This window comes from Lithobates pipiens, unplaced genomic scaffold (assembly GCF_037356315.1).
Source record: "Lithobates pipiens isolate NorthernLeopardFrog02 unplaced genomic scaffold, aLitPip1_a1.2 Scaffold_23, whole genome shotgun sequence".
Lineage (NCBI taxonomy): Eukaryota > Metazoa > Chordata > Amphibia > Anura > Ranidae > Lithobates > Lithobates pipiens.
The window spans coordinates 137324028-137347659 of NW_027507785.1; the positions used below are offsets into that span (position 1 = coordinate 137324028).

General features: G+C 45.9%; 1 protein-coding gene across 1 annotated transcript in view; it reads right to left on the reverse strand.

The window, feature by feature from the left end:
- Nucleotides 1-940: 940 nt before the first annotated feature.
- SGSM3 (small G protein signaling modulator 3) overlaps nucleotides 941-23632 on the reverse strand; it is a 732042-nt gene continuing 709350 nt past the window's right edge. The window contains 2 exon segments of the mRNA XM_077452424.1: nucleotides 941-1374; nucleotides 5023-5083. Of these exon segments, the coding sequence (XP_077308550.1) occupies nucleotides 1291-1374; nucleotides 5023-5083 (145 nt within the window). The 3' untranslated portion in view covers nucleotides 941-1290.

The window sequence follows — 23632 nt, forward strand, 5'->3', positions numbered from 1 at the left end:
CAAAATGCACCTTGAAAATTCTGAGACCACGTGGAAAAAAGTGTTATGGTCAGATAAGGATAAAATTGAATTATTATTATACAATATATGTGGCGTAAAAAATCCAATAGAGTTCACCATCCAAATAACATCATTTTCAGAGTAAAGCATGGAGCTGGTAATATCCTGTTATGGGGGTGTATCTCTGCAAAAGGGACTGGAGCACTTATCTGGATAAAAGAAAAATGGATGGGGCAAAATACTGCCAAATTCTTGAGAAAAATCTGCTCCCCTCTGATGCTGCCCAGACCTAAACGCCATTGAAAATCTGTGAATTTACTTGAAGACTGCCTTCCACAAATGGTCGCCAACAGATTTAACTGAACTTGAGCAGTTCTGCAAAGAAGAGTGGGCAAATATTGCCGCCTAGATGTGCAAAGTTAGTATACACATATTCCAACTGGCTAATGACTGTAATTAAAGCAAAAGGTGGTTCAACCTTACTGGCACAAGGGGGTGATCCTTTCTCCAACTCAGTGATTCTGTTTTTGTATAATTTTTTTTTTCCGACAAGTTGGCGTTATATCTTTGGATGTTATAAGTTGCACTGAGTAAATACAATGGGATTAAACAAACTGCGTCTGCCTTAATTTCAGGATGCAAAGTAACAAAATGTAATTTTAGAGGGGACGATTCTTTTCTATACCCACTGCACACTGCAACATATGGTTACGTAGTGGTGCCTGGCTGTGCCGCCTGTGTACATCTACTGATCAGGGCATAAAGAGATTAACAATGGTGAATGGGTAATTTTTGGAAGCAGCCATGTGACTAACCTGATCCCTGTACAAACCATGTACTGTACACTTTTTTGTTTTAAAGCTGTTGTGGTTCAGTAGTGAGAATAAATGGCAAGAGGTAGGAATGTGTGTGTATGTGTTAAAAAAGCAAAGTATACATATTGGTTTCAAAATATACACTTGTATATATTTATATATATATTTTATATACACTCACAGCTACAGAACTACAAGAAGATGGCACATCCACTCTTATATGTCAGACTAACTCAAACTGACCAAATGAAAATAACAGAATTAAACAGTAGGTCAGGTGTGACACAATCTCTTCCCAGTGTTTCTAAGTGGTCTAGCATTTCTCCCTTTACATTCAAACTGGAGGGTAAATCCAGAGTTTAGCGTATTAACGTGTTTCTTGAGACAGTCCTTGGCAGTAGAACAGTAATAGAAAAGTGCACAGGGGGAATGAAGTTTAATCAAGCTCCCTAGGGTCAGCAGAAGATGAGAACCATCATCCATCAATGTCCCAACTGAAGAGATGGTGTTTAACTAACATGTCCTGCACACCTTCCTTCAGCGGCTTCTTTTCTTTTTCCTGAAATACATACAAGGCATCAAGGTAAGTTTGTTTTATTTTTGTACATTGCATCATTTTATTTTCCAAATACTCAGCTTTAGCCAACAATATTAAAGCTGGATCACATACTTAAAAGTGGACCTGAACACAAAAAGTGAAAGTTTGCTATGTTATAGGGAATGTTTTGAAATGTTAGTTCTTCTTAAAGAGGAAGTAAACCCTGATGAGTTTACTTCCTCTTTCATTCCCTGCAAAGCATAATGGACTACTATGCATCACATAGTAGTCCATTATGTGTCACTTACCTGACACAGGAGCCAGCGAAGTCACCGCTGTCCGCTGTAGTCCGGCGCATCCATGTTGTTGGTGGGGTCTCGCAGCTCCGCCGTTGTCATTCGGCGAAGCCGCGATGACGTCACTCCCGCGCATGCGCACGGGAGCCGACACGCGCGGCAGCTCCGTTCTTGGAAATGCCGCGCTCAGTGCGCCTGCGCGCCGCTGTCTACGGCGTATGCGCCGTAGACAGCGGTGCCTGTCTTTGGGCAAATATCTCCTAAACCGTATAGGTTTAGGAGATATTTCTTGGACCTACAGGTAAGCCTTAATCTAGGCTTACCTGTAGGTCAAAGTGTGTTGTAAGGGTTTACAACCACTTTAAGCAGTACCTTGAAAATATACCTTTTTGTCTGGAATTCCTTCTGAAAAAAATGTGTCAAGGCCCTCCTGTGCATGTGAGGGTACCTAGGCACTCCTGTGCTCAAAGCTTCATAGATGTGCAATTTAAAGCTAAGGCACCACTACCTCCGATTGCTAGTCTCAAAAGATTTAGAAAGGTATCGTGATGTCACTACTGTCCAGCTCATTGTTCTACATGCTGTGACATTAGGGAAGCAAAGGCCCACTTTTAACAAGATGGCACAAGGAATGGTAAGTTAGTAATGAGTGGGTCAGTAATTTGGGTCATGATAGACCAAGGGAGAGCTGGACTGCTGCTTTGTATGAGCAAGCTGCAGTCTCCAGATTGCTGCAGCATAGTCTTTTTAAAGCACAGAAGAACACAGAGGGCACATATATATTCACCTCTATTTTATTAAATAAAAACATGTATTGAGGATAATGCACTAGGCCTGTCTTCTTCTATGCGTTCAGTTCATTTGGACTTCCCCAGTCTTTGGAAAGCAGCGAGGTGTGCATTTTCCACATATACTAACATGTCAACATAAGCGGGAGAGCGAACATTTTGATATGGTCTTTTTTTAAACCCTTACTGCAGCACTTACCAGTTAAAGAGTAAAGGAAAATCATATTCATTACTGTATTATGCCGCCTGGCTGCATTACAGTAATTGCAACCATTCAATTAGACAATCAAATTATTTACCTAGAATGGTATTTAGTGTCAAGCATGTAAGATTTTTAAGCCGATCGATACATAATTCAAATTCTTTTTTTTTTTTTAATAACATACTGGGGGTCATTTACTATAGCCATGCACGCCAATTAGCTCTAAAACTGAATTTACTCTAGAACTGGTGAAAAAAATATTCCCAAAATCGAATTTACTATATATCCCAGAAAACAGATAGCACCCAAACTCTTACTCTGCTAGAACCTGGAGTATTGCACATGGAAATAGTGTTTAGAGTATATGATTGCTTAAATGGTACTGAAATATGTGGTATATTGTTTAACCACTTGCTTACTGGGCACTTAAACCCCCCTCAGTCCCAGACCAATTTTCAGCTTTCAGCGCTGATGCACTTTGAATGACAATTGCACGGGCATACAACACTGTACCCAAATGAAATTTTTATAATTTTTTTCCCACAAATAGAGCTTTCTTTTGGTGGTATTTAGTTAAGGCGGCACTAATAGGCACAGATAAGGCGGCACCGATGGGCACAGATAAGGCGGCACTGATGGGCAAAGATGGGCACAGATAAGATGGCACGGATGGGTGGCACGGATGGGCACTGATAGGTACCACTGATAGATGGGACTGATGGGCACTGATAGGTGGCACTGATAGGTGGCACTGCTGGGCACTGATGGGCGGCACTGGGGTGCAGCACCTTTGAGGCAGATTGTGGGCACTGTGGGTGGCACTGCTGGGTGGCACTGTGGGCACTGCTGGGTGGCACTGACGGGGGGCACTTTTTATTAGGGTGGCACTGCAGGGGGCAGGTGGGCACTGGCAGGGGGCAGGTGGGCGCTTGCATTGCTGGCCGTGATCGGGACTGATGTCCCGATCACGGCCGCCGGTGATCGCCTTTTTTTTTTCTCCTCGCGCTGTCAGCGCGAGGAGGAATACTAGCCGATTACCGGCTCCGTTATGTCACCTGATCAGCTGTCATTGGCTGACAGCTGATCACGTGATAAGGGGTCGGGATCGACCCCTTGCACGGATCGGTGATCAGGCGAGTCTCATGGACTCGCCGATCACAGAGCGCGCCGCGTGCGCCCCTCAGGGCGCGCGCAGGCCGCTCGTACACGGGACGACGTCAATAGACGTAGTCCCGGAAAAGGAGATCCGCGCTGTAGCCGTCAATTGACTATAGCGCGGATCTCAAGTGGTTAAAGATAATCTGCTTTTAAACTTCTTGAAAAAATAGGATTTTTACGTCATACTTACTTGTAAAATCATTTTCTTTGAGTACATCATGGGAAATTCATTACCTGCTGGGTTATACTTCATCATTAGGTAAATGGACACTGGTAGACCAAAGGTCTTCAGACAGGAAGTGAGCCCCTATATAACCCCTCCCATACAGGAAGTACTTTAGTTTTGTAGTGAGCACTAAATCCTCAAAAAAGAGGGGAGGGATCTCTGTGTCCCATGATGTACTCATACATTCGTACGTTAAGACCTGCATAATAGTGTAGTATGATTAAAGAATGAACATAAATAATTACTGCTTTATAATCACCTAAATTAAAAAAAAATAACATACAACAGATATGCAAGTGTAAATGTTCAATACATATAACTTTACAGAATAGCAGACATTACTCTGTAATACTCATTCACAACTGCATTAATTATCAAACGAAGAAAAAAAAGCTAGGAATAATAATTGCAATATACATAAAGAGATGCACACGAGGCAGAGCACATCTCACATTAAAAAACATTTTCTTCACATACATGGATCATGGTTGCTATATAAATAACTTGGTAGAAATTGACACTTGCATATCTGCGGAATCGCTGATTAGTGCAGATTCCAAATTTACTATGGCATGTTCGCTGCTAATAGCGCAAATTTACATTCGCACGTTTCCCTAGTTGGACTCTTAATTGCCTTGAATAGGTGCTATTACATGTAATGGCACCCAGTACTTCCCATCGTTATAGTAAATCACACCTACTGCCAAACAAGTGTCCAAAACCCCATTAACTGCATCTCGTTATAACAAGAAGAACATAAGAGTATAAACATGTTAATCTGTCCATTACTTGTTAGCCAAATATGAATGTCTCAGTCTTCAGTTATAATTATTCCTGCCCATAGGCTGTCAAATCGTTTAATAAAAAAGCCTATTGGTATAAAGCTGGGAAAAGGACCATTGATGGTTGTTTTTATGCCAACTAAACAAGTGTTGAGCTTTGCACTGTATGTAATACAATTGGTAGGGAAGGTATATAAAAAAAATCACTCACACTCACCTCCCTTTTCACAGGTAATTCCCAGTCAGGTGACAAACTAAAGGCAAACTTTGAGAGAACCCTGAAAAAATATGAAAACTTATTAAGTTGCTTTTGTCTATTAGAATATACAACTGACATGTATGTGCAAATACACCACAACAATCTGAGGTATCAAACCAGCACTTTTTTGAACAGATCTTGCTTGATTTGTTGTATGTGCCAACTGTTCAGCTATCCAGTCATGTCCTTTAATATAATCTGAGAGCAAGTGTGCACAGTGAAATGGTGGTTCATTAGGTAGCACTGCTACTTTACAGGACTAGGGTCCTAAATTTAGTTTATGTCAAGAGACTTTACATAGTTTGTATTTTCCTCACTGTAGATTTTTGGTTTCCTTTTACTGTCCAAAAACATACAAATTAGTTGTTTTCCACCTGAAACTGTACCATGTAGGTGGCAGTGTTTATGAGAATCAGATTCTCAATATAAATAAAGTGTAACTAAAGGCAATTCTTTTTTCATTTTGGACAGAGTAAGTTAGCATTACAACCCGTCAGTTTTTTTTTGTTGCCATCTCCCATAGGAGAGAAGATTTCTCTTCACTTCCTGTCCCATGGCCAAAACAGGAATTAATAGAAAATCCCTCCAAAGTGAGAGAATCACAGGTTGTCATCAGAGTCACCAGAACCACCATCCTCATTGAAAGGTTTCCAGGTTTTCCTTTAGTTATACTTACAGTGCTCTCAAAATAAGGCCACATTTACACTTCAAACTCTTTATTACAGCATGAGCAAAACCTAAAAATAAAACTACAAAAAAAAAAAAAACTATTATACAATACAGCTCTCCAATACATGCATATTTCTCCATGTTACAATGCTTCCGGAAAGTATTCACATCACTTCATTTTTTCCACATTTTGTTATGTTACAGCCTTATTCCAAAATGTATTAAATTCATTATTTTTCTCAAAATTCTACAAATACCCCATTAATGACAACGTGAGAGAGGTTTGTTTTCAATATTTGCAAATTTATTAGAAAAAAAAAAAAGAAAGAAAAGAATAATAAAAAAAAAAAAAAAAAATCACATGTACATAAGTATTCAGAACCTTTGCTCATTACAAGCACCTTTGGCACCAATTACAGCCTCAAATCTTTTTGAGTATGATGCTACAAGCTTGGCACACCTATTTTTGGGCAGTTTCTCCCATTCTTCTTTTTTAGGACTTCTCAAGCGCCATCAGGTTGGATGGTGAACGTTGGTGCATAGCCATTTTGAGATCTCTCCAGAGATGTTTAATCAGTCTGGGCTCTGGCTGGGCCACTCAAGGACATTCACAGAGTTGTTCCATAGCCACTCCTTTGTTATCTTGGCTGTGTGCTTAGGGTCGTTGTCCTGCTGGAACATGAACCTTCACCCCAGTCTGAGGTCCAAAAAGTGCTCTGGAGCAAGTTTTCATCAAGGATGACTCTGTACATTGCTGCATTCATCATTCTCTCGATCCTGACTAGTCTCCCAGTTCCTGTCACTAAAAAACATCCCCGCAGCATGATGCTGCCACCACCCACCATGCTTCACTGTAGGGTTGGTATTGGACAGGTGATGAGCAGTGCCTGGTTTCCTCCAGACATGATGCTTGCCATTCAGGCCAAAGAGTTCAATCTTTGTTTCATCAGACCGGAGAATGTTGTTTCTCATGGTCTGAGTCCTTCAGGTGCCTTTTGGCAAACTCCAGGTGGACTGTCATGTGCCTTTTACAGAGGAGTAACGGGGGGGGGCGCTTCTCTAAGTAATGTATTAAAACAGTATAATTTCTTGCACAAGATTAAAAGCACTTACAAGATATAAGTGGGAGTCATTCTTGTCATAAGTATGTAGTCCTGGCAGTTCAACTGCATCCCACAGGCTTCTCCCACAATCCGGGTAGCTGGGAAAAGCCCCTTTCCCAGCTACCCGGATCACGTGAGGAGCCTTTGGGACACAGTAGAACTGCCAGGACTACATACTTATGACAAGCATGACTCCCACTTATATCTTGTAAGTGTTAATCTTGTTTTTAATTCCCCCCCCCCCCCCCGATTGCTCAATTTGGCCGGGCCACCCGCTCTAGGAAGAGTCATGGTGTTTCCAAACGTCTTCCATTTATGGATGATGGACGCCACTTTGCTCATTGGGACCTTCAATGCTGCAGAAATGTTTCTGTACTCTTCCCCAGATCTGTGCCTTGATACAATCCTGTCTGAAGGGTCTACAGACAATTCCTTGGTCTTCATGGCTTGGTTTGTGCTCTGACATGCACTGTTAACTGTGGGACCTTATTTAGACAGGTGAGTGTGTGTTTCCAAATCATGTCCAATCAACTGGATTCACCACAGGTGGACACCAATCAAGTTGTAAAAACATCTCAAGGATGATCAGTAGAAACAGGATGCACCTGAGCTCAAATTTGAGTTTCATGTCAAAGTCTGTGAATACTTATGCACTTGTGATTGTTTTGTTTTGTTATTTTTAATACATTTGCAAAGATTTCAAACAAACTTGTGTCTTTTTGTCATTATGGGGTATTGTTTGTAGAGTTTTGAGGAAAATAACGAACTTAATCCATTTTGGAATAAGGCTGTAACATAACAAAATGTGAAAAAAGTCAAGCGCTGTGAATACTTTCAGGATGCCCTGTTTGACTCTAAAAAAAATATATAAAAAAAAATAAGATACATCTGCTGAACAATACCAGATGATCCGGCTGAAAATGCAATCACCTCCTAACCTCCTGTAGTGTGCTGACAACGCAGCCATCAGTCCCCCAAGCAGCTTTATCAGCCCTGCCTAATTTCTCCTCTGGATTATGTCACCTGAACGTCCTCTTCTCATCCTCATAACTTCTCCTTGTTTACATTCTCAGAACTCGCTCCCCCAACACCAGCTCTTTGCAGTTTCTCGCCTTTTCTATTCTATTCACAGTGGAATGAAATATCTAGCTTGTGTGAAAATAAAATTTGTTAGAAACAAAGCTTCTACTCTTTCCCCCTCTGGGAGCTACTTTACAGTAAGGGAAAGCATTAAACACTGGCCGACCAGCTCACGCAGATATACTGTGGCAGGTCGGCTCTCCTGCGTGAATCGCCGTACCTGTACAGTGGCTAGCAGAGGTGCAGTTGCGGGTGGCGCTCTCCTGCTCTTACTGCGGGAGCGTGCCTGCGGGTCGGGTGGACTTGATGTCCGCCTGCGATCGCCTAATACAGAGGCAGAATGGGGATCTGCCTTTGTAAACAGGGGACATTCCAGCGATGGAAAACAGTGATCTTTGTCATGTCCCTGGTAGCCCACCCCCCCTACAGTTAGAACACACCCAGGGAACACACTTAACCCATTGCTTGCCCTAGTATTCACTCCTTCCCTGCCAGTGTCCTTTTTTTCATTGATTAGTGCATTTTTATAGCACTGATCAATGTAATAATGTCACTGGTTCCCAGAAAGTGTAATTTGGGGTCAGATGTGTCTGCCACAATGTCGCAGTCTGGCTAAAAATTGCAGATCGCTGCCATTACTAGTAAAAACAATAAAAACTCACCGTAAAATCCTTTTCTCTGAAGTTCATTGATGGACGCAGTTCCTTTAATTCTTGACCTTAGGGTTATCTCGCAACCTTCAGGGGAGGACTAGGCACAACATGTAAAACATGCAAGACTGCACAGCACCGCCCAGGGGGCGGTCTCTCCGGCTATAACCCCTCATCCTGCTTCCTGCAGCTCAGTTCCTCAAAAAGCAGTACAAACATAAATAGGAGAAGTGGGTGCTGTGTCCGTCAATGAACCTCAGAGAAAAAGATTTTAGGTTGAGTACAAAAATCTAATTTTCTCTTTCGTTCATTGACGGATGCAGCTCCGTTAATTCTTGAAATTAGGGACGTCTCCAAGCAGTGTCAAAAAAACGAGGGGTGGAAACAGCAAAACATAACTTCAGCCACAACAAAAGGAAAACCTCAACAGAGGAGCAATCAGGATGACTGGGGGTTGGGACTTTAAATGACGCAGGCAGGTGTAAAACATTTAAATTTATTGGAAAATCAATGGTAAGTTGCATGAGGGTAAGCATGAGTACACCAAGAAGACCAATATATTCCATTCAATGGATAAACATACAGCAATAACAATTGAACACTAAAAATACAAATCACATATTACAAGTGATCATTAAGTAAGTAAAACATATAGATGGCATATAGTAGCTCTATGCATTTTGTGGATTCATCCACTTCAGGAGCATGCACGTGGAAAACTGAATGCTGTAGTGTAATAAGAATATCTGTAAGGTCTGACCCTGTCACGGAAAGCAGAGATTAAAATAAAGTAATTAGAAGTAATATTGGCTAGGATAAACCCCCCAAAACCACTCTCAAAACTATGTACTTACATTATCTGTATCTATGCAGTAGCAATGTGCCAAAATGAATCAGAATAACCCCATATGGGTATCACTAGTGGGAGCTGAGGTGGTTAAGGCAGACCAGGACTTGACAAAGATGGTTTCCAAAAAAGGAAATTCCAAAAATTAATAATGGTCAACAGTGACCATATGTGCTAAAAATAAAAGAAAGATTGTAAAATAGGTTGGAAGATCATATTATGTGGTACAATAGGTCATCTGTCCTAAACTTGGTAAAGGATAGGATAATGAGATGCTAATGAGTGTATAGGTAAGGCTAACTTAGTGAGAGTAGAAAGTTAGAATGATTGGAAAAGTGAAATACATAGAATATTTTAAGAAACCATATCAACCAAAGAGATTAGATGAAATAAAATAGAAGTGAAGCATAAATCAAATAGTGAAAAAGTGAAGATCAAATTACCTAATAGACACTTCAGTGTTGAGTGATCAACAAAGTGTGCAGATAAAAGGCTGGAACCGCCATGTGAGTCAATCTGCCCCAGGAGACTTATAAGGGCTAGTCTGCCACACCCACCAATGTCACGTGGGAGCAAGCACTAAGGAGGCTAGGCAGCTGCAGCCGGGAGGAACCGCCCCCAAGCAAAACAGTGCCAAATTATTCCTCCACCTGGCTGCTAGATGTAAAAAGTGATGGAAGGCGGCGGCGGCGCCAAAGACATGGCGCAGCGGTTCCAACACATAAAGCGTGACGTCGATGCGTAGTGCAGGGCGGTCAACCCACCCTATAGAGAGGGGAGGAGGAAGGCCCGCGCTACGCCTCGCAGCTCCCAAGGTGATGGAGCAACTGCTCCTATCTAAAACATGTGACATATGCAACTGCCAGTGGCAATGTGTCAAAATTAATTAGAATAACCCCATATGGGTATCACTGGTGGGAGCTGAGGTGGTTAAGGCAGACCGGGACTGGACAAAGATGGTTTCCAAAAAAGGAAATTCCTAAAATTAATAATGGTCAACAGTGACCATATGTGCTAAAAATAAAAGAAAGATTGTAAAATAGGTTGGAAGATCATCTTTGTCCAGTCCTGGTCTGCCTTAACCACCTCAGCTCCCACCAGTGATACCCATATGGGGTTATTCTGATTCATTTTGGCACATTGCTACTACATAGATACAGAGAATATAAGTACTTTTGAGAGTGATTTTTGGGGGTTTTATCCTAGCCAATATTACTTCTAAATTACTTTATTTTAATCTCTGCTTTCCGTGACAGGGTCAGACCTTACAGATATTCTTATTATTATACTACAGCATTCAGTTTTCCACGTGCATGCTCCTGAAGAGTGGATGAATCCACGAAATGCATAGAGCTACTATATGCCATGTTTTATGCCAACTATATGTTTTACTTATTTAATGATCACTTGTAATATGTGATTTATATTTTTAGTGGTCAATTGTTATTGCTGTATGTTTATCCATTGAATGGAATATATTGGTCTTCTTGGTGTACTCATGATTACCCTCATGCAATTTACCATTGATTTTCCAATAAATTTAAATGTTTTACACCTGCCTGCTTCATTTAAAGTCCCAACCCCCAGTCATCCTGATTGCTTTATTCAAATAGGGATGGAGGCAATTGACCTTACCCGGTCACTGCCTCATTTAAAGTCCCAAGGTTCTCTTTTTCTTCTACCTCAACAGAGGGGTTGCCATCTTAAAATAGCCGCCTTTGAAACCTGCGGCCAGCTTATGCATCAAAAGATGCATTCACAACAAGTTTGTAACTTAAAGAAAGTGTAAATTGCAACCTTACACAGCCGCCTGTAAAACCTTGCGGCCAAAGCAAGCCCCCGAAGATGCGCTTATGTCAACTGTGTAGAATTTAGTGAAAGTGTGAAGTCCCCACCTTACACACCTGGGAGACAAATGCTTGATGGCGGAAAGCCCAGGGGGTTCCAATTGCCCTGGTGGAATGAGCCATGAGAGGAAAAGGGGAACCCGCCCCTTTAAGACACAGCCCTGAACCAAGATCCGTCTGATCCACCGAGAAATGGTGATCGATGAGACCGCCAGACCCTTTCTTGGACCAGCAACTGAGACAGAGAATCTGACTTCCGGAAGGGAGACATAGCAGAAAAATACACCCGTAGAGCCCAGACCACGTCCAGGGAATGTAAGGCAACTTCTTTCAGGTGTGTCAGCTTAGGACATAGGGATGGTAACACGATGTCCTCATTTAGATGAAATGCTGAAACCACCTTTGGAAGGAAAGAGGGCTGCGGGCGCAGCACTGCCTTATCCTTGTGGCTGACCAGGTAGGGAGACTTTCATGACAAAGCCGTCAACTCAGAAACCCTCCTGGCAGATTAACAGCCACTAGAAAGACTACTTTCTGAGAAAGAGTTAACAAGGGAATCTCCCTAATGTTTTCAAACAGAGGTAGCGGTGGTTGAACCGGAGGGACTACGTGTCAAACCCCTTGCACAAAAGTACTCACCAATGAGTTAGTCGCCAAGGGACGTTGGAAAAAGACAGCCAAGGCTGATATCTGCCCCTTGATGGTACTTAAAGCAAGTTTCTGATCCACTCTTCACTGTAAAAACAGCAGGAACCTGGAAATTGAGAATGTGTGTATGCCACCCCATCTCCTCACACATGGAGATGTAATCCTTCCACGCAAGATGGTAAATCTTTCGAGAAGACGACTTCCGTGCCCTCAGCATAGTGGAAATTACCAAGTCTGACAGACCTCGGTCCCTTAGCACCTGCTTTTCAACAGCCATGCTGTTAAAACCAGTGATGGTAAAGCAGAATGAAGTATCGGACCTTGCGATAGAAGGTCTTCTCGCATCAGCAGCCACCAAGGAACATCCGCCACTACGTACTAGGTCGGCGTACCAAGGACATCGAGGCCAATTTGGGGCAATCAGAATCGCCGGAACCCCCTCGGTCTCCACTCGCGCAGCAGACATGGTAGAAGTTTGAGTGGGGGGAAGGCATAGCTGATAATACATCTCACGCATCCGCCCAGGGGTCTCTTGTCTTGGACACAAACCTCTGCACCTTCCGATTGAGCCGAGTGGCCAAGAGGTCCACATCTGGTGTGCCCCACTTTAGGCAAAGGAGCCAGAATACATCCAGATTCAACAACACTTCCCCTGGGTCCAGCATCTGACGACTTAGGTAGTCCGCCTGCCAGTTTTCTACACCTGGAGTGTATATGGCTGACAGGGCCGGCACGTGCCGCTCTGCCCACTGGAGGATGTGAGTGACCTCTCGTGCTGCAGTTGAGCTCCTTGATGGTTGTCATACGCCACCGCCATGGCGTTGTCTGACTGGATCCTGACCAGACGCCCCTGTAGCCTCCTTAACCATGTGGAGAGGCACTGCCTGATTGCCCGAAGCTCGAGCACATTGGTCGGCAGTTGGGATTCTTCCAGCGACCAGAGGCCCTGGGCTGACTGTACAGCCAAAACTCCCCCCCAACCAGTCAGGCTGGCGTCCGTTGTGACCACCGTCCAATGAAGAGGAAGGAATGATCTCAGCCACCAGAGAAGGGAATCCCTGACTAGCTGGCTCACCCGAATTTGACAATCCAGGGATAACAGATTTGTTTCATTTTGACAAAATCTCCTTTTGCAGGACTCGAGTGTGAAATTGAGCGTACGGTACTGCTTCGAAAGTGGCTACCATGAGACCCAGAACTCGCATGCAGAAGCGCAGCGACGACCACCTGCAGTGCACCAACAACTTCACCGCAGCTTGAAGAGTCTGCAGCTTGTCTGAAGGGAGAAAAACTCTCGCTTCTGAGGAGTCCAGCACTAAGCCTAGGTACTCCAGGCGTTGAGTCGGCGCTAACACCGACTTCTTTAAGTTCAGCACCCAACCAAACTTCCAGAGAGTCTGTATGGTGATCGCTCCATCCTCCCTTAATTCTGGGGCCAGAAGCTGCTCTCAGAAAGAGGTCTAGATAACCCACGATTGCGATCCCATGTTGCGTTAACAGCGCCAGAATCTGAGCTAACACTTTGGTAAAGACTCGGGGTGCAGAAGCCAGGCCAAAAGGTAGAGCCACAAACTGGTAGTGCTCTTCCCCGATTGCAAATCGCAGAAAACTCTGACGCCTGAGGCATATGGGTACATGTAAGTATGCGTCCTCGACATCCAAGGACACCAGGAAGTCCCCCTGATGGAGTGCAGTGACCACGGAGCGAACTGATTCCATCCTGAACCTTCTACACTTTCACAAAGCTGTTGAGGGCCTTCAAGTCCAGGATTGGACGTACCCCTTCCTTTTTGGAGACTACAAACAGATTGGAGAAGAATCCCTGAAACCTTTCCCGCATCGGTACAGGTACTATCACCCTGCGCAGCAGCAGGTCCTAAATTGCCCCGAACAGGTCATCCCGACGAGCCGGAAGCAGAGGTAAGTTGGAGGAAAAAAATCTGTTTGGTGGACAATAAACTATCTTGTGCACCGATGAAACCAGTTCACAGACCCATTGGTCAGACAGTAGTCCACCGAGCTGCAAACTCCTAAAGGCGACCCCCCACTCGAGAGTCGGGCGGGGGCAAACCTTCATATGGTAAAATTTTTGCTTGCGAAACTACGGGCGCTTCTGTCCTTCAGCAGGTGCCTTGTCGGACTGGGAACGCTTACCTGCCGACCCGGGCGGGCGAAAAAGCCACTTCTAAGTGGAAAAAGAAGGCCCTTGCCTACGGCGTGGCTCCTTACCCTTCCTGGACTGTGGGAGCAACGTGCTCTTCCCACCGGTAACATTTTTAATAATGTCATTCACTGAAGCTCCAAATATTTTCTCACCCTGGAAGGGCAAATCCGCCAGTGCTTTTTTAGATGCCTGGTCCGCAGACCAGCATTTCAGCCAAATCAGGTGCCGTAGCACCACTGGTGATACTGATGCTCTAGAGAGCAGGGGGACAGTATCCAGGGTTGCATCACAGACATACTTCTTTTTTTTTTTTGGGAAATTCTGTTTATTTTCACATAAAGCATACAATACAAACAGTGAACGCCTCAACTGGAGGCGTCCATCCAGCCAACCGGCCGCTGTACTATCTAACAGAGTGCACTCCCACCCCCCCACGTCCCGTCCCCCCCTGGGTCACAGCTCGACCTCCTAACGGATTCTCCTGTTGTCTAGCATCACCTTAACAGATCAACCCCATCTTCAGAACCCCAGTCTCCGTACCTCCCACGGGGTATCACATCAGTCATTAGCTAACATCTTGGCTACTTCAGTATTGGCAGGCCCTGCACCCAAGTAACCATGTGTCACCAGTCCGGTTCACCCCACTGTTGATTCGGAATTAAACCATGTGTGCCATACCTTGTCAAACTTCTTCATGCACCCCCTAGCTTCATATGTGGCCTTGTAATATGGTAACATCGAGTTAAGCATCCCCTTCCAGAAGGAAATACTCAGAGCTCTGACCTTTTTCCAGTGCAGCAATATGGCTTTCCTACCGTAGAATAGTAACACATTCAACATTGTGCGCATAGCACGTGATGGAACCACTTCTTCCACCAACCCTAGCAGGCACACCCGTATTGTTAATGGGACTGGTACTTGAATTAGATCAGACATACAAGAAACAACCTCCTCCCAAAATTCCTGCACCATGGGGCATCCCCAGAAGATGTGATCTGCATTTGCGGGTGCGTAGGTGCACCGCCAGCATTCCGCAGACACGGTCGGGTAGATCTTGTGTAGTCTGGCCAGGGTATAGTAGCTCCTTGTGCAGGAACTTGAACTGGATTAGCCTGTCTCGCGCGGACACCAAGCGTTTAAACGGTTGGGCCCATAGGGAGTCCCAGTCCTCTCCCTTTACCTCCGGTACCTCTGCTGCCCATCTGTCCCTACATTTGACAATCGCTAAAGGTGTGGATGCAAACATTGCTTTGTACGTGAGCGAGAGAGGCTTGACCAGACTCTCACTCCGTAACAAAGTTTCGAGCGAGGAGGGCACTGACTCCGCTCTCATCACACGAAACTGAGCCTGAAAAGCATGCTGGATCTGTAAATATTTAAACAAGTACCCATTAGGTAGGTCATGTCTCGCCTGCAATTGAGGGAACGTGAGCAGCTCCCCAAAGGTGGTAATGTCCTGAACCGTCTTAATACCTTTTGTCGCCCATAGCATAGGATCCGGTAAATTATAGAAGTGGGGCAACGTGGGGTTCATCCATAACGGAGTCTATGGTGTCACCCCCGAAAAGATGGACATGCTAGCTTGACCGCTACCCCCCAGGCCTTAATGGTGGCCTTCATTGTTTCCGTTAAGGGCAGATCCGACCAGAGACCTCTGAACAGGGCGAACCTGAGACTCTCCAGGGAGCCCAACTGAGCTGCTTCCAGCACGGTTGCTGCATCCCCCTCATCATTCGTCAGCCACCTATGTGCGAATACCAGCTGGCCGGCTATATAGTATTTGTGGCAGTTAGGCAGCGCCAATCCTCCCTGGTCCATTGGTTCCTGTAATGTTCCAATACCCACCCTCGGGGACCCGGGAGCCCAAATGTAAGATGTGATAAAGCTATTGATTTTCTTAAAATAAGACTTCGGGACCCACACAGGAGCATGCCTAAGGAAATACAGAATGATCGGGAGAAATTTAATCTTTAAAAGACTAATTCTCCCAGCTAGGGACAACGGTAATCTGGCCCAGGCCTGCACCTTTTTCCTAAGTAACTGAATCAGAGGCAACAAGTTTAGAGACATATAGTCCCGGACATTGGCTGTAATTCGAACGGCCAGATATTTCATAGACTCAACCCATTGTAACGGTAGAGTGGGATCCGCCCTTCCCTTAGCCCCCGCGTCTATCGGCAAGATAGAAGATTTACTCCAATTTACCCTTAGCCCAGAGAAAGTAGTGAAGTGGTCGATAACTTGTAGTGCTGCCCTCAGCGATGCCCCCGGGTCATTCAGAAAAAGCAGCATATCGTCTGCGTAGAGCGCTAACGTCTCGTGGATAGTGCCCATTGTAATGGGACTAATCTCAGATCAAGTACGCAGGGCGATCGCCAGTGGTTCAAGAGCCAAGGCAAACAGAAATGGGGATAAGGGACAACCCTGTCGGGTCCCCCTACCTACCTCAAAAAAATCTGATAGTGAGGAGCCTACTCTGATAGCTGCCTTCAGACACCTGTATAACATAGACACCCATTTTCTAAACTGTGGGCCGAAACCCAGGGCCTTCAACACCGTGGACATGTATAGCCAGTCCACGGAATCGAAGGCCTTCTCAAAATCTATCGAGACCACCACCCTCGATGTATTCGCTTGCGGGGAATCTGTAAGTGGGTAAATAACCGTCTTAAATTCGTGTCAGTAGACTTACCCGGCATAAAGCCTGTTTGATCAATATTAACTACCGAGGGAAGTACAGCAGCCAGCCTAGTGGCCGGAATTTTGGTCAGGATTTTAAGATCCATGTTTAGCAGCGCTATCGGTCTATAAGATGCACACTCTGCTGGATCTTTGCCTGGTTTCAATAGAAGGACCATATAGGCCTCTAGCATGGAGTGCGGGAGAGTATCATGGTCATGACAATAGTCCAAAAGCAAATTAAGTCTGGAAGCTAATAATTCCACATTGGCCTTGTAGAACTCCGCTGGAAACCCTTCCGGACCCGGGGCTTTATTAGGGGGAATGTAAATATTGTCCCTTGAATTTCTTTAAGAGTGATTTTAGCATCCAGAAGATCTCTGTCTTCGGTGGACAATTGCAGAATCGGGAGGGTCTCCAGCAGGGCCCCCAAGGCCACAGGATCATAGAAAGGGATGGGAGAATACAGCTTAGAGTAATGAGACACGAATTCTTGCATAATCTTGTCGGGGTCAGTCACCAGGTTCCCCAACCCGTCCCGAACCGCCGGTATACACGTAGGGGGAGAGCAATCTGCCACCAGCAGTGCCAAGAGTTTCCATTTTTTATCTCAGACACATACGGCAACAACACAGTATTCCCAAAGGCCAGGTCAATTCTGGCTGAAGACCTGTGGGTGGTCGATATGTGCGAGTAGCATCTGTCTAACGGATGCCTCCAGCGCCATAACTCCATCAACCCCGCCACAGAGCTCCAGCCAACCAGTCCGGCAGAGTCCCCCCTGCCCGGATTGGAGGAGTCCAAGGCCGCATCAAGAATGGCGTTGAAATCTCTCAGCCATATAGTCGGAAGATGGCCATAAGGTGCAAGTTTGGTTAATAATTCATATAGCACCTTTGAGTGAAATGGGGGGGGGGGGGGGGGGCACATATACATTCACCACCACTATTTGTCTATGGAATACATCTAGGACAAGCACCACATATCTCCCATCTGGATCAGACATAACCTGATGGATCACGCAGGGAACACTTTTGCTAACCAGGAGAGAAACCCCTCTCGCAAACGTGGAATAAGTGGAATGAAAGGTCCGCTGTATCCACGGTCTGCGCAGAGCAAGGACCCTACTCCCGTCCAAGTGCGTTTCCTGCAGGAGAACCAGGTGCGGCTTAGAAACTTTGAGAAATTGGAACACTGAGGCCCTTTTAAGTCTGTGGTTAAGGCCACGAACGTTCCAAGACACAATTGTCAACTCATTCGCCATCATCAAAAGTGGCTACTATGGCCATCCAATGCAATCCAAGTGGCGGGAGTTGGCTCTCCCACGAGGTTTGTAACAACATCACTAAGACAACTTTAACAGCAATTGCATCCCTGTATTGGGTTGTGACCCCAAAAAAACTCACCCCTGCTTGTATACCAGAAACAACCCCAACATGTCCGGCACTAAGCTTAGTCCCAAAACCAAAAAACTTGACCATAACTGTCACTTTGAACTCCCGCCGCACTAATCGAAAGTCCGGCAGTTCTTTAGCTGGTTCCGTAGCATCTCCACAAGCTCCGATCAGCAATACGAAAGCCAGACCTGACAGCAGCACCGACCAGAGTCTGGTAACCAACCCAGCACATAAAGCAATCAATTGGACAGACATCCAGTGCATTAAATTCCAAAGGGATCCTGTAGGAGTCCGGCACAGGAAAGAGGGTGGAGGACAGGGTGCCCCACGTTAACCAATAGCCCCCTGGTCTGAGAAGAACCCCCAGAGTGGCAGATCAGGCAACCCCGGCAGTAAAGTCAGGAGGTAGCACCACATCCCTACCCTTTGTTCCTCTGTCCCTTTAGTCCGACACATGGGCAAAACAGCGCGGGAACACACGCACACCAGGACCCCATCAACCGTGCGACAATAGCAGGTGGTTAGGGTTCCGCCTCGTCAAATATCGCCAATCCATCGCCAAACCACTAGGCCCCAGTTCGGATGCAAGAAACCCCCCCCTATTGTAGAATGGGACCCTTTCACCATGTCTCCGTAGTCGATAAGTTTACCTTCCAAACTCTTTATCCATCCAGTCGACGGCCTCCTCCGGGTGGTCAAAAAACCTCACAGATCCTTTATATTGAACACAGAGTTTGCTCGGGTACAACATGCTGTACTTGATCTCCTTCTCTCTTAGGCGTCTTCTGATGTCATTAAAGGACCTTCTTTTCTGTTGTGTGGCCGCAGAGAAGTCTGGAAACAGCATAATCTTTGCATTTTCATGGTGTCTCCTGGCACTGGACAGGATAATGTCGTGGTCTCAAAAGTTCAAGAAGCGAACCAGGAAAGGGCGAGGGAACGCTCCAGGAGGTCGTCTGCCAGTGGGAACTTGGTGCGCCCTTTTGACCACATACGCAGAGGACACCTCCTGCAGGGACAGAAGCTGTTTAAAAAATTGTTCTGCAAACTGAGAGGGCTGATCTCCTTCTGCGCCCTCGGGGAGCCCCACCACTCTGACATTATTATGCCTCTGGCGGTCCTCAGCGTCTATAGCCTTGTGTTGTAGGGACCTGACCTGGTCCCTGAGTTCCGCCAACTGGGCTCCATAATCATGGGATGCGTCCTCCACTGCTGACACCCTTGTCTCCACCGTGCTCATGCGGCCCCTAATCTTGTCCAGGTCATGCCTAATCAGGGTGCATTCGGACGATAGGTGGTCTATACGCCCCATGAGTTCCGCTTGCTGGCGTTGAGTGCCTCAAGTATAGGCCGGGTAATGTCTGTCACTTCTATGCCAGAGGGACGCCCATGGCCCGGGATGGTTCCCTCTGCCTCCTAAAGCTGCGCCATACCTCCCTCCTGGAGCGCGGCGTGCTTAGACCTCGGCGGAGAAGACAAGATGGCGGGGGCAGGACCAGCCTCCATGCACGGCGCGGCGGTGGATTTCTGCAGGGTACTACAAGCCTTAGCCACCCTCTTCGCGGCCGATGAAGGCATCATTAGCTGCCGCACAGTGTCCCCTAGCCGGTGGAATACCTGTCGGGCGAGGAATTAGCTCCACGGCGGTCGGATGGCGGACGGAGTAGCAGAGCTGTGAGACACTGCTGCTGCCGCGATCACATCCGGCCGGAAGTGTCCCATCACAGACATACTTAAGGCCATGCACCAAGTGATCTGCCAGTTCTACGCAGATCGGGGAAGACTGCTGCTTCTCCAATTCACAATGCAACAACTTTGCCCATTCAGTAAGTGTCTGCGACACCAAGGCCGTGGCCAGCACAGGTCGTAACGCTGAACCCACCACCATAAACATGGACCGGGCCACTTCCTCGGCTCTCCTGTCAGCAGCGTCCTTGAAGGCAGGAGTCCCTTCTACCGGAATCATGGTTACTTTATTTAACCTGGATACCGGGGGTCAACGACCAGAGGAGACATCCATTTTTTCAGGAGGCTCTCCTCAAATGAGTAACGCACCAATCTTCTTGGGACTGAAAAGGCCCGCTGCGGGCTTCCTCATTCCTTGTAGATGAACGTATCAAAATAAGTCAAATACGGAAACACTTTAGGCATGAGGGCCGATTATCGGGATCCAAAAGGGACTGCCACCTCAGCAGAAGTTCCTGCTGCATCCTGTATCTTCAGGGTATCCTGCACCACAGTGATAAGTGCTCCTACTAGCGCTTTTTCCTGCTCTAACCCAGACACAGAGTCATTCTCACTGTCCGAACGGTCCTGGTCCACATCCTCTGACATGTCAGAACAGGGGCCGCCAGTCACCTTCCAGGGAGTTGACCTTCCAGGGAATGCCCAGCTGCTCCATACAGCTGAGGCAGGGAGAGACGTACTTACCCGTCCTGTCGGGATTGCTGGATGCATTCCACCACAGACCCATCACCCAAGCAGTACAGGGTGGCTGTTGGCCACGGCACACTGTGACACAGACAGCAGTAGCCCAGTCATGTGTGCCCCGAAGCATATAGCTCACCGGCTGCCCCTGGAGCAGAAGGGGCATGTCGTGGCCGATCCAGCGCGTAGCTAGGGTTTGCTCACGCTCGATGGCCAAGCTGGGGAGACAAGGCTCTATATTATCCAGCCTGGCTGTTGATTGGCGATCACAGTATCAAAATTGCAGAAAAAAAATTAAAAAATTCCCAGGACCAATGATCCCCCTCAGAAAGCCAGGTCCTTCTATACCAGGTAGAAAAAAAAACTGGGCTACAGGAAGCAGGGTGAGGGGTTATAGCCAGAGGGACCGCCCACTGGGCAGTGCTGTGCAGTCTTGCTGTGTTTAGATGTTTACTAGATTAAGGCTTACCTGTAGGTCCAAGAAATATCTCCTAAACCTTTACGGTTTAGGAGATATTTACAAAAAGACAGCGGGCAGGCGCACTGGGCAGGCCGCAGATCGTGGCGATATGCCGCGAGTGTCAGCTCCCGTGCGCATCACTCTATGGCAGCGGCGGACATGAAGACTGAGGACCGCTTCGGGGGCTTCGTTCTCAGGTAAGTTATTCATAATGAGCTAGTATGCTATGCATACTAGCTCATTATGCCTTTGCCTTGCAGGTTCCTTTTTTTATTTTATTTTTTCAACTGCCTTTACTTCCTCTAACTTTTATGCAAACAAATCAATATATGCCTATTGCGTTTTTTTTTGTTTTTTTTAACCAAAAATATGTAGAAGAATATATATTGGCCTAAACTGATGAATACATTTTTTTAATATTTTTTTGGATATGTATTACAGCAAAAAGTTTTTTTTTTTAATTTAAAATCGCTTTTTTGTTTATAGTGCAAAAAATAAAAACTGCAGAGGTGATCAAATACCACCAAAAGAAAGCTCTATTTGTGGGGGAAAAAAAAGACGTCAACTGTGTTTGGGTACAGTGTTGCATGACTGCGCAATTGTCAGTTAAAGCGGTGCAGTGCTGTACCGAAAAAAATGGCCTGGTCATGAATGGGCAAATTCTTCCGGGGCTGAAGTGGTTAAAGGGGGGATAAACTGCAATCAGCTGGTATGGATGGGGGAAGGGTAGCCAACTTTGAGAATATAAACAAAGATGAGTTATGAAGATGAGGAGAGGGAGATGTGGCGATGTAGCCTGGCAGGGCTGACACCACTGACTGGAATTTCAGTGCAGCAGCATCAATGTTGTCAACCCACTACAGGGCATAAGGTGCTGACTGCATTTCTGGCAGGATCATCAGGTATTTTATAGCACTTGCATTGTTTGTAAAGAGACATTACATGTTAAAAAGTGTTGGAAAGCTGTCCCATATGTTTTTATCTTTAGAAACTGTCACCACATACACTTTAAAGGCGTGCCTATAATTAAAAAATTATAAATTTATAATGGAAAATAAATCTGCATGATAAAAGAAACCAAATAAAATCTGTAATTTGGATGTATTGGCTTACTTTATCAGAAGATTCAACTATACCAAAACTAAAATAAATGTTTTGGCTGGATATACACTTTGAGACTGCTCAGAATAATCACACGGTTGTATTTTGTTAGGAGGGCCCAGTAATTATAGGTATGGGGAAGAGGCCTGTGTTCTTCTGAGAAAAGAACAGAAAATAGGACTTTAACATTATAATGACATTTAAATATAACGCTTTCTACATTGGAAAAACATGTAGGCCCTTTTGGAAGTGAATAAGGGACCATGTGTCTATCTAATCAGAAATTGCAAAATGGAGTCAGCTATTAGCAAGCATGTAAGGCTTTATTCATAGCTTTGATTTATTAGTGTTGCAATTTTTGCACTGAAACATGCCCCAGCCTCAGAAAAAGGAGGGGACGTTGACCCTCAGCTACTCTGGTTAGAGTCCAAATAGATAGATGATCTAATGACATATGTTTGACATATCACTGGGGGGTCACAGAGGTGGACTGACAATTTATGAATCTGCCCTCCTCGTCTGCGCCCCACTATGTGGTTTGCATCCCATTTTACATTAGTATTGAATGTATATGTTTGCCCATGCTTCTTTGCTCTCTTCACCTTTTTTCGTACCTGTTCCTTTCTTTCTAATGCGCGTACACACGTAGCAAACTATCCGGCGGACTTAGTCTGGCTACTTGCCCACACACGGCACTTTTTTAGCGGACTAGTACGGCGTACTAAGTCTGCAGGACTATCCGCCGTACTTTTGAAATGAACGGACTCGCCCACACACGTGGAGTAAAGTCCGCTCATCTTGAGCGCGTCTCCAGGTAGCCGGGGCCAGCGACCCCTGGTATGGACTTAAAGGGGAACCCCTACACCGAAAAATCGGCGTGGGGGTCCCCCCTAGGTCCATATTAGATCCTTGTCCGAGCACGCTACCCGGCCGGCCAGGAAAGCGAGCCCCCCCCCCCCGAGCCGTGCCAGGCCGTGTGCCCTCAACATGGGGGGTCCATTGGGGAAGGGGGGCCGTGCAGCCCCCCCACCCCAAAGCACCTTGTCCCCATGTTGATGAAGACAAGGGCCTCTTCCCGACAACCCTGGCCGTTGGTTGTCGGGGTCTGCGGGCGGGGGGCTTATCGGAATCCGTGAGCCTCCTTTAATAAGGGGGCCCCGGGATACCGGCCCTCCACCCTATGTGAATGAGTATGGGGTACAATGTACCCCTACCCATTCACCTGTAAAAAATTTTTTTGAAAAACACAACACACAAGGGTTAAAATAGTTCATTGCACAGCTCCGGGGGTCTTCTCGCCGGACTCCTCCGCTATCTTCTGCTCTTTTGCTAGCTCTTTCACCAGGGGAGGAGCCCGGCTTTCTTCATTCGCCGCCGCCCTCTTCTCCCATTTCCATTACATCTTTCCTGAGGACTGGTTCCCAGAACTGGACAGCATACTACTCTAGGTGTGGCTGGACCAAAGTCTTGTAGAGCAGGAGAATTATTTTATCTCT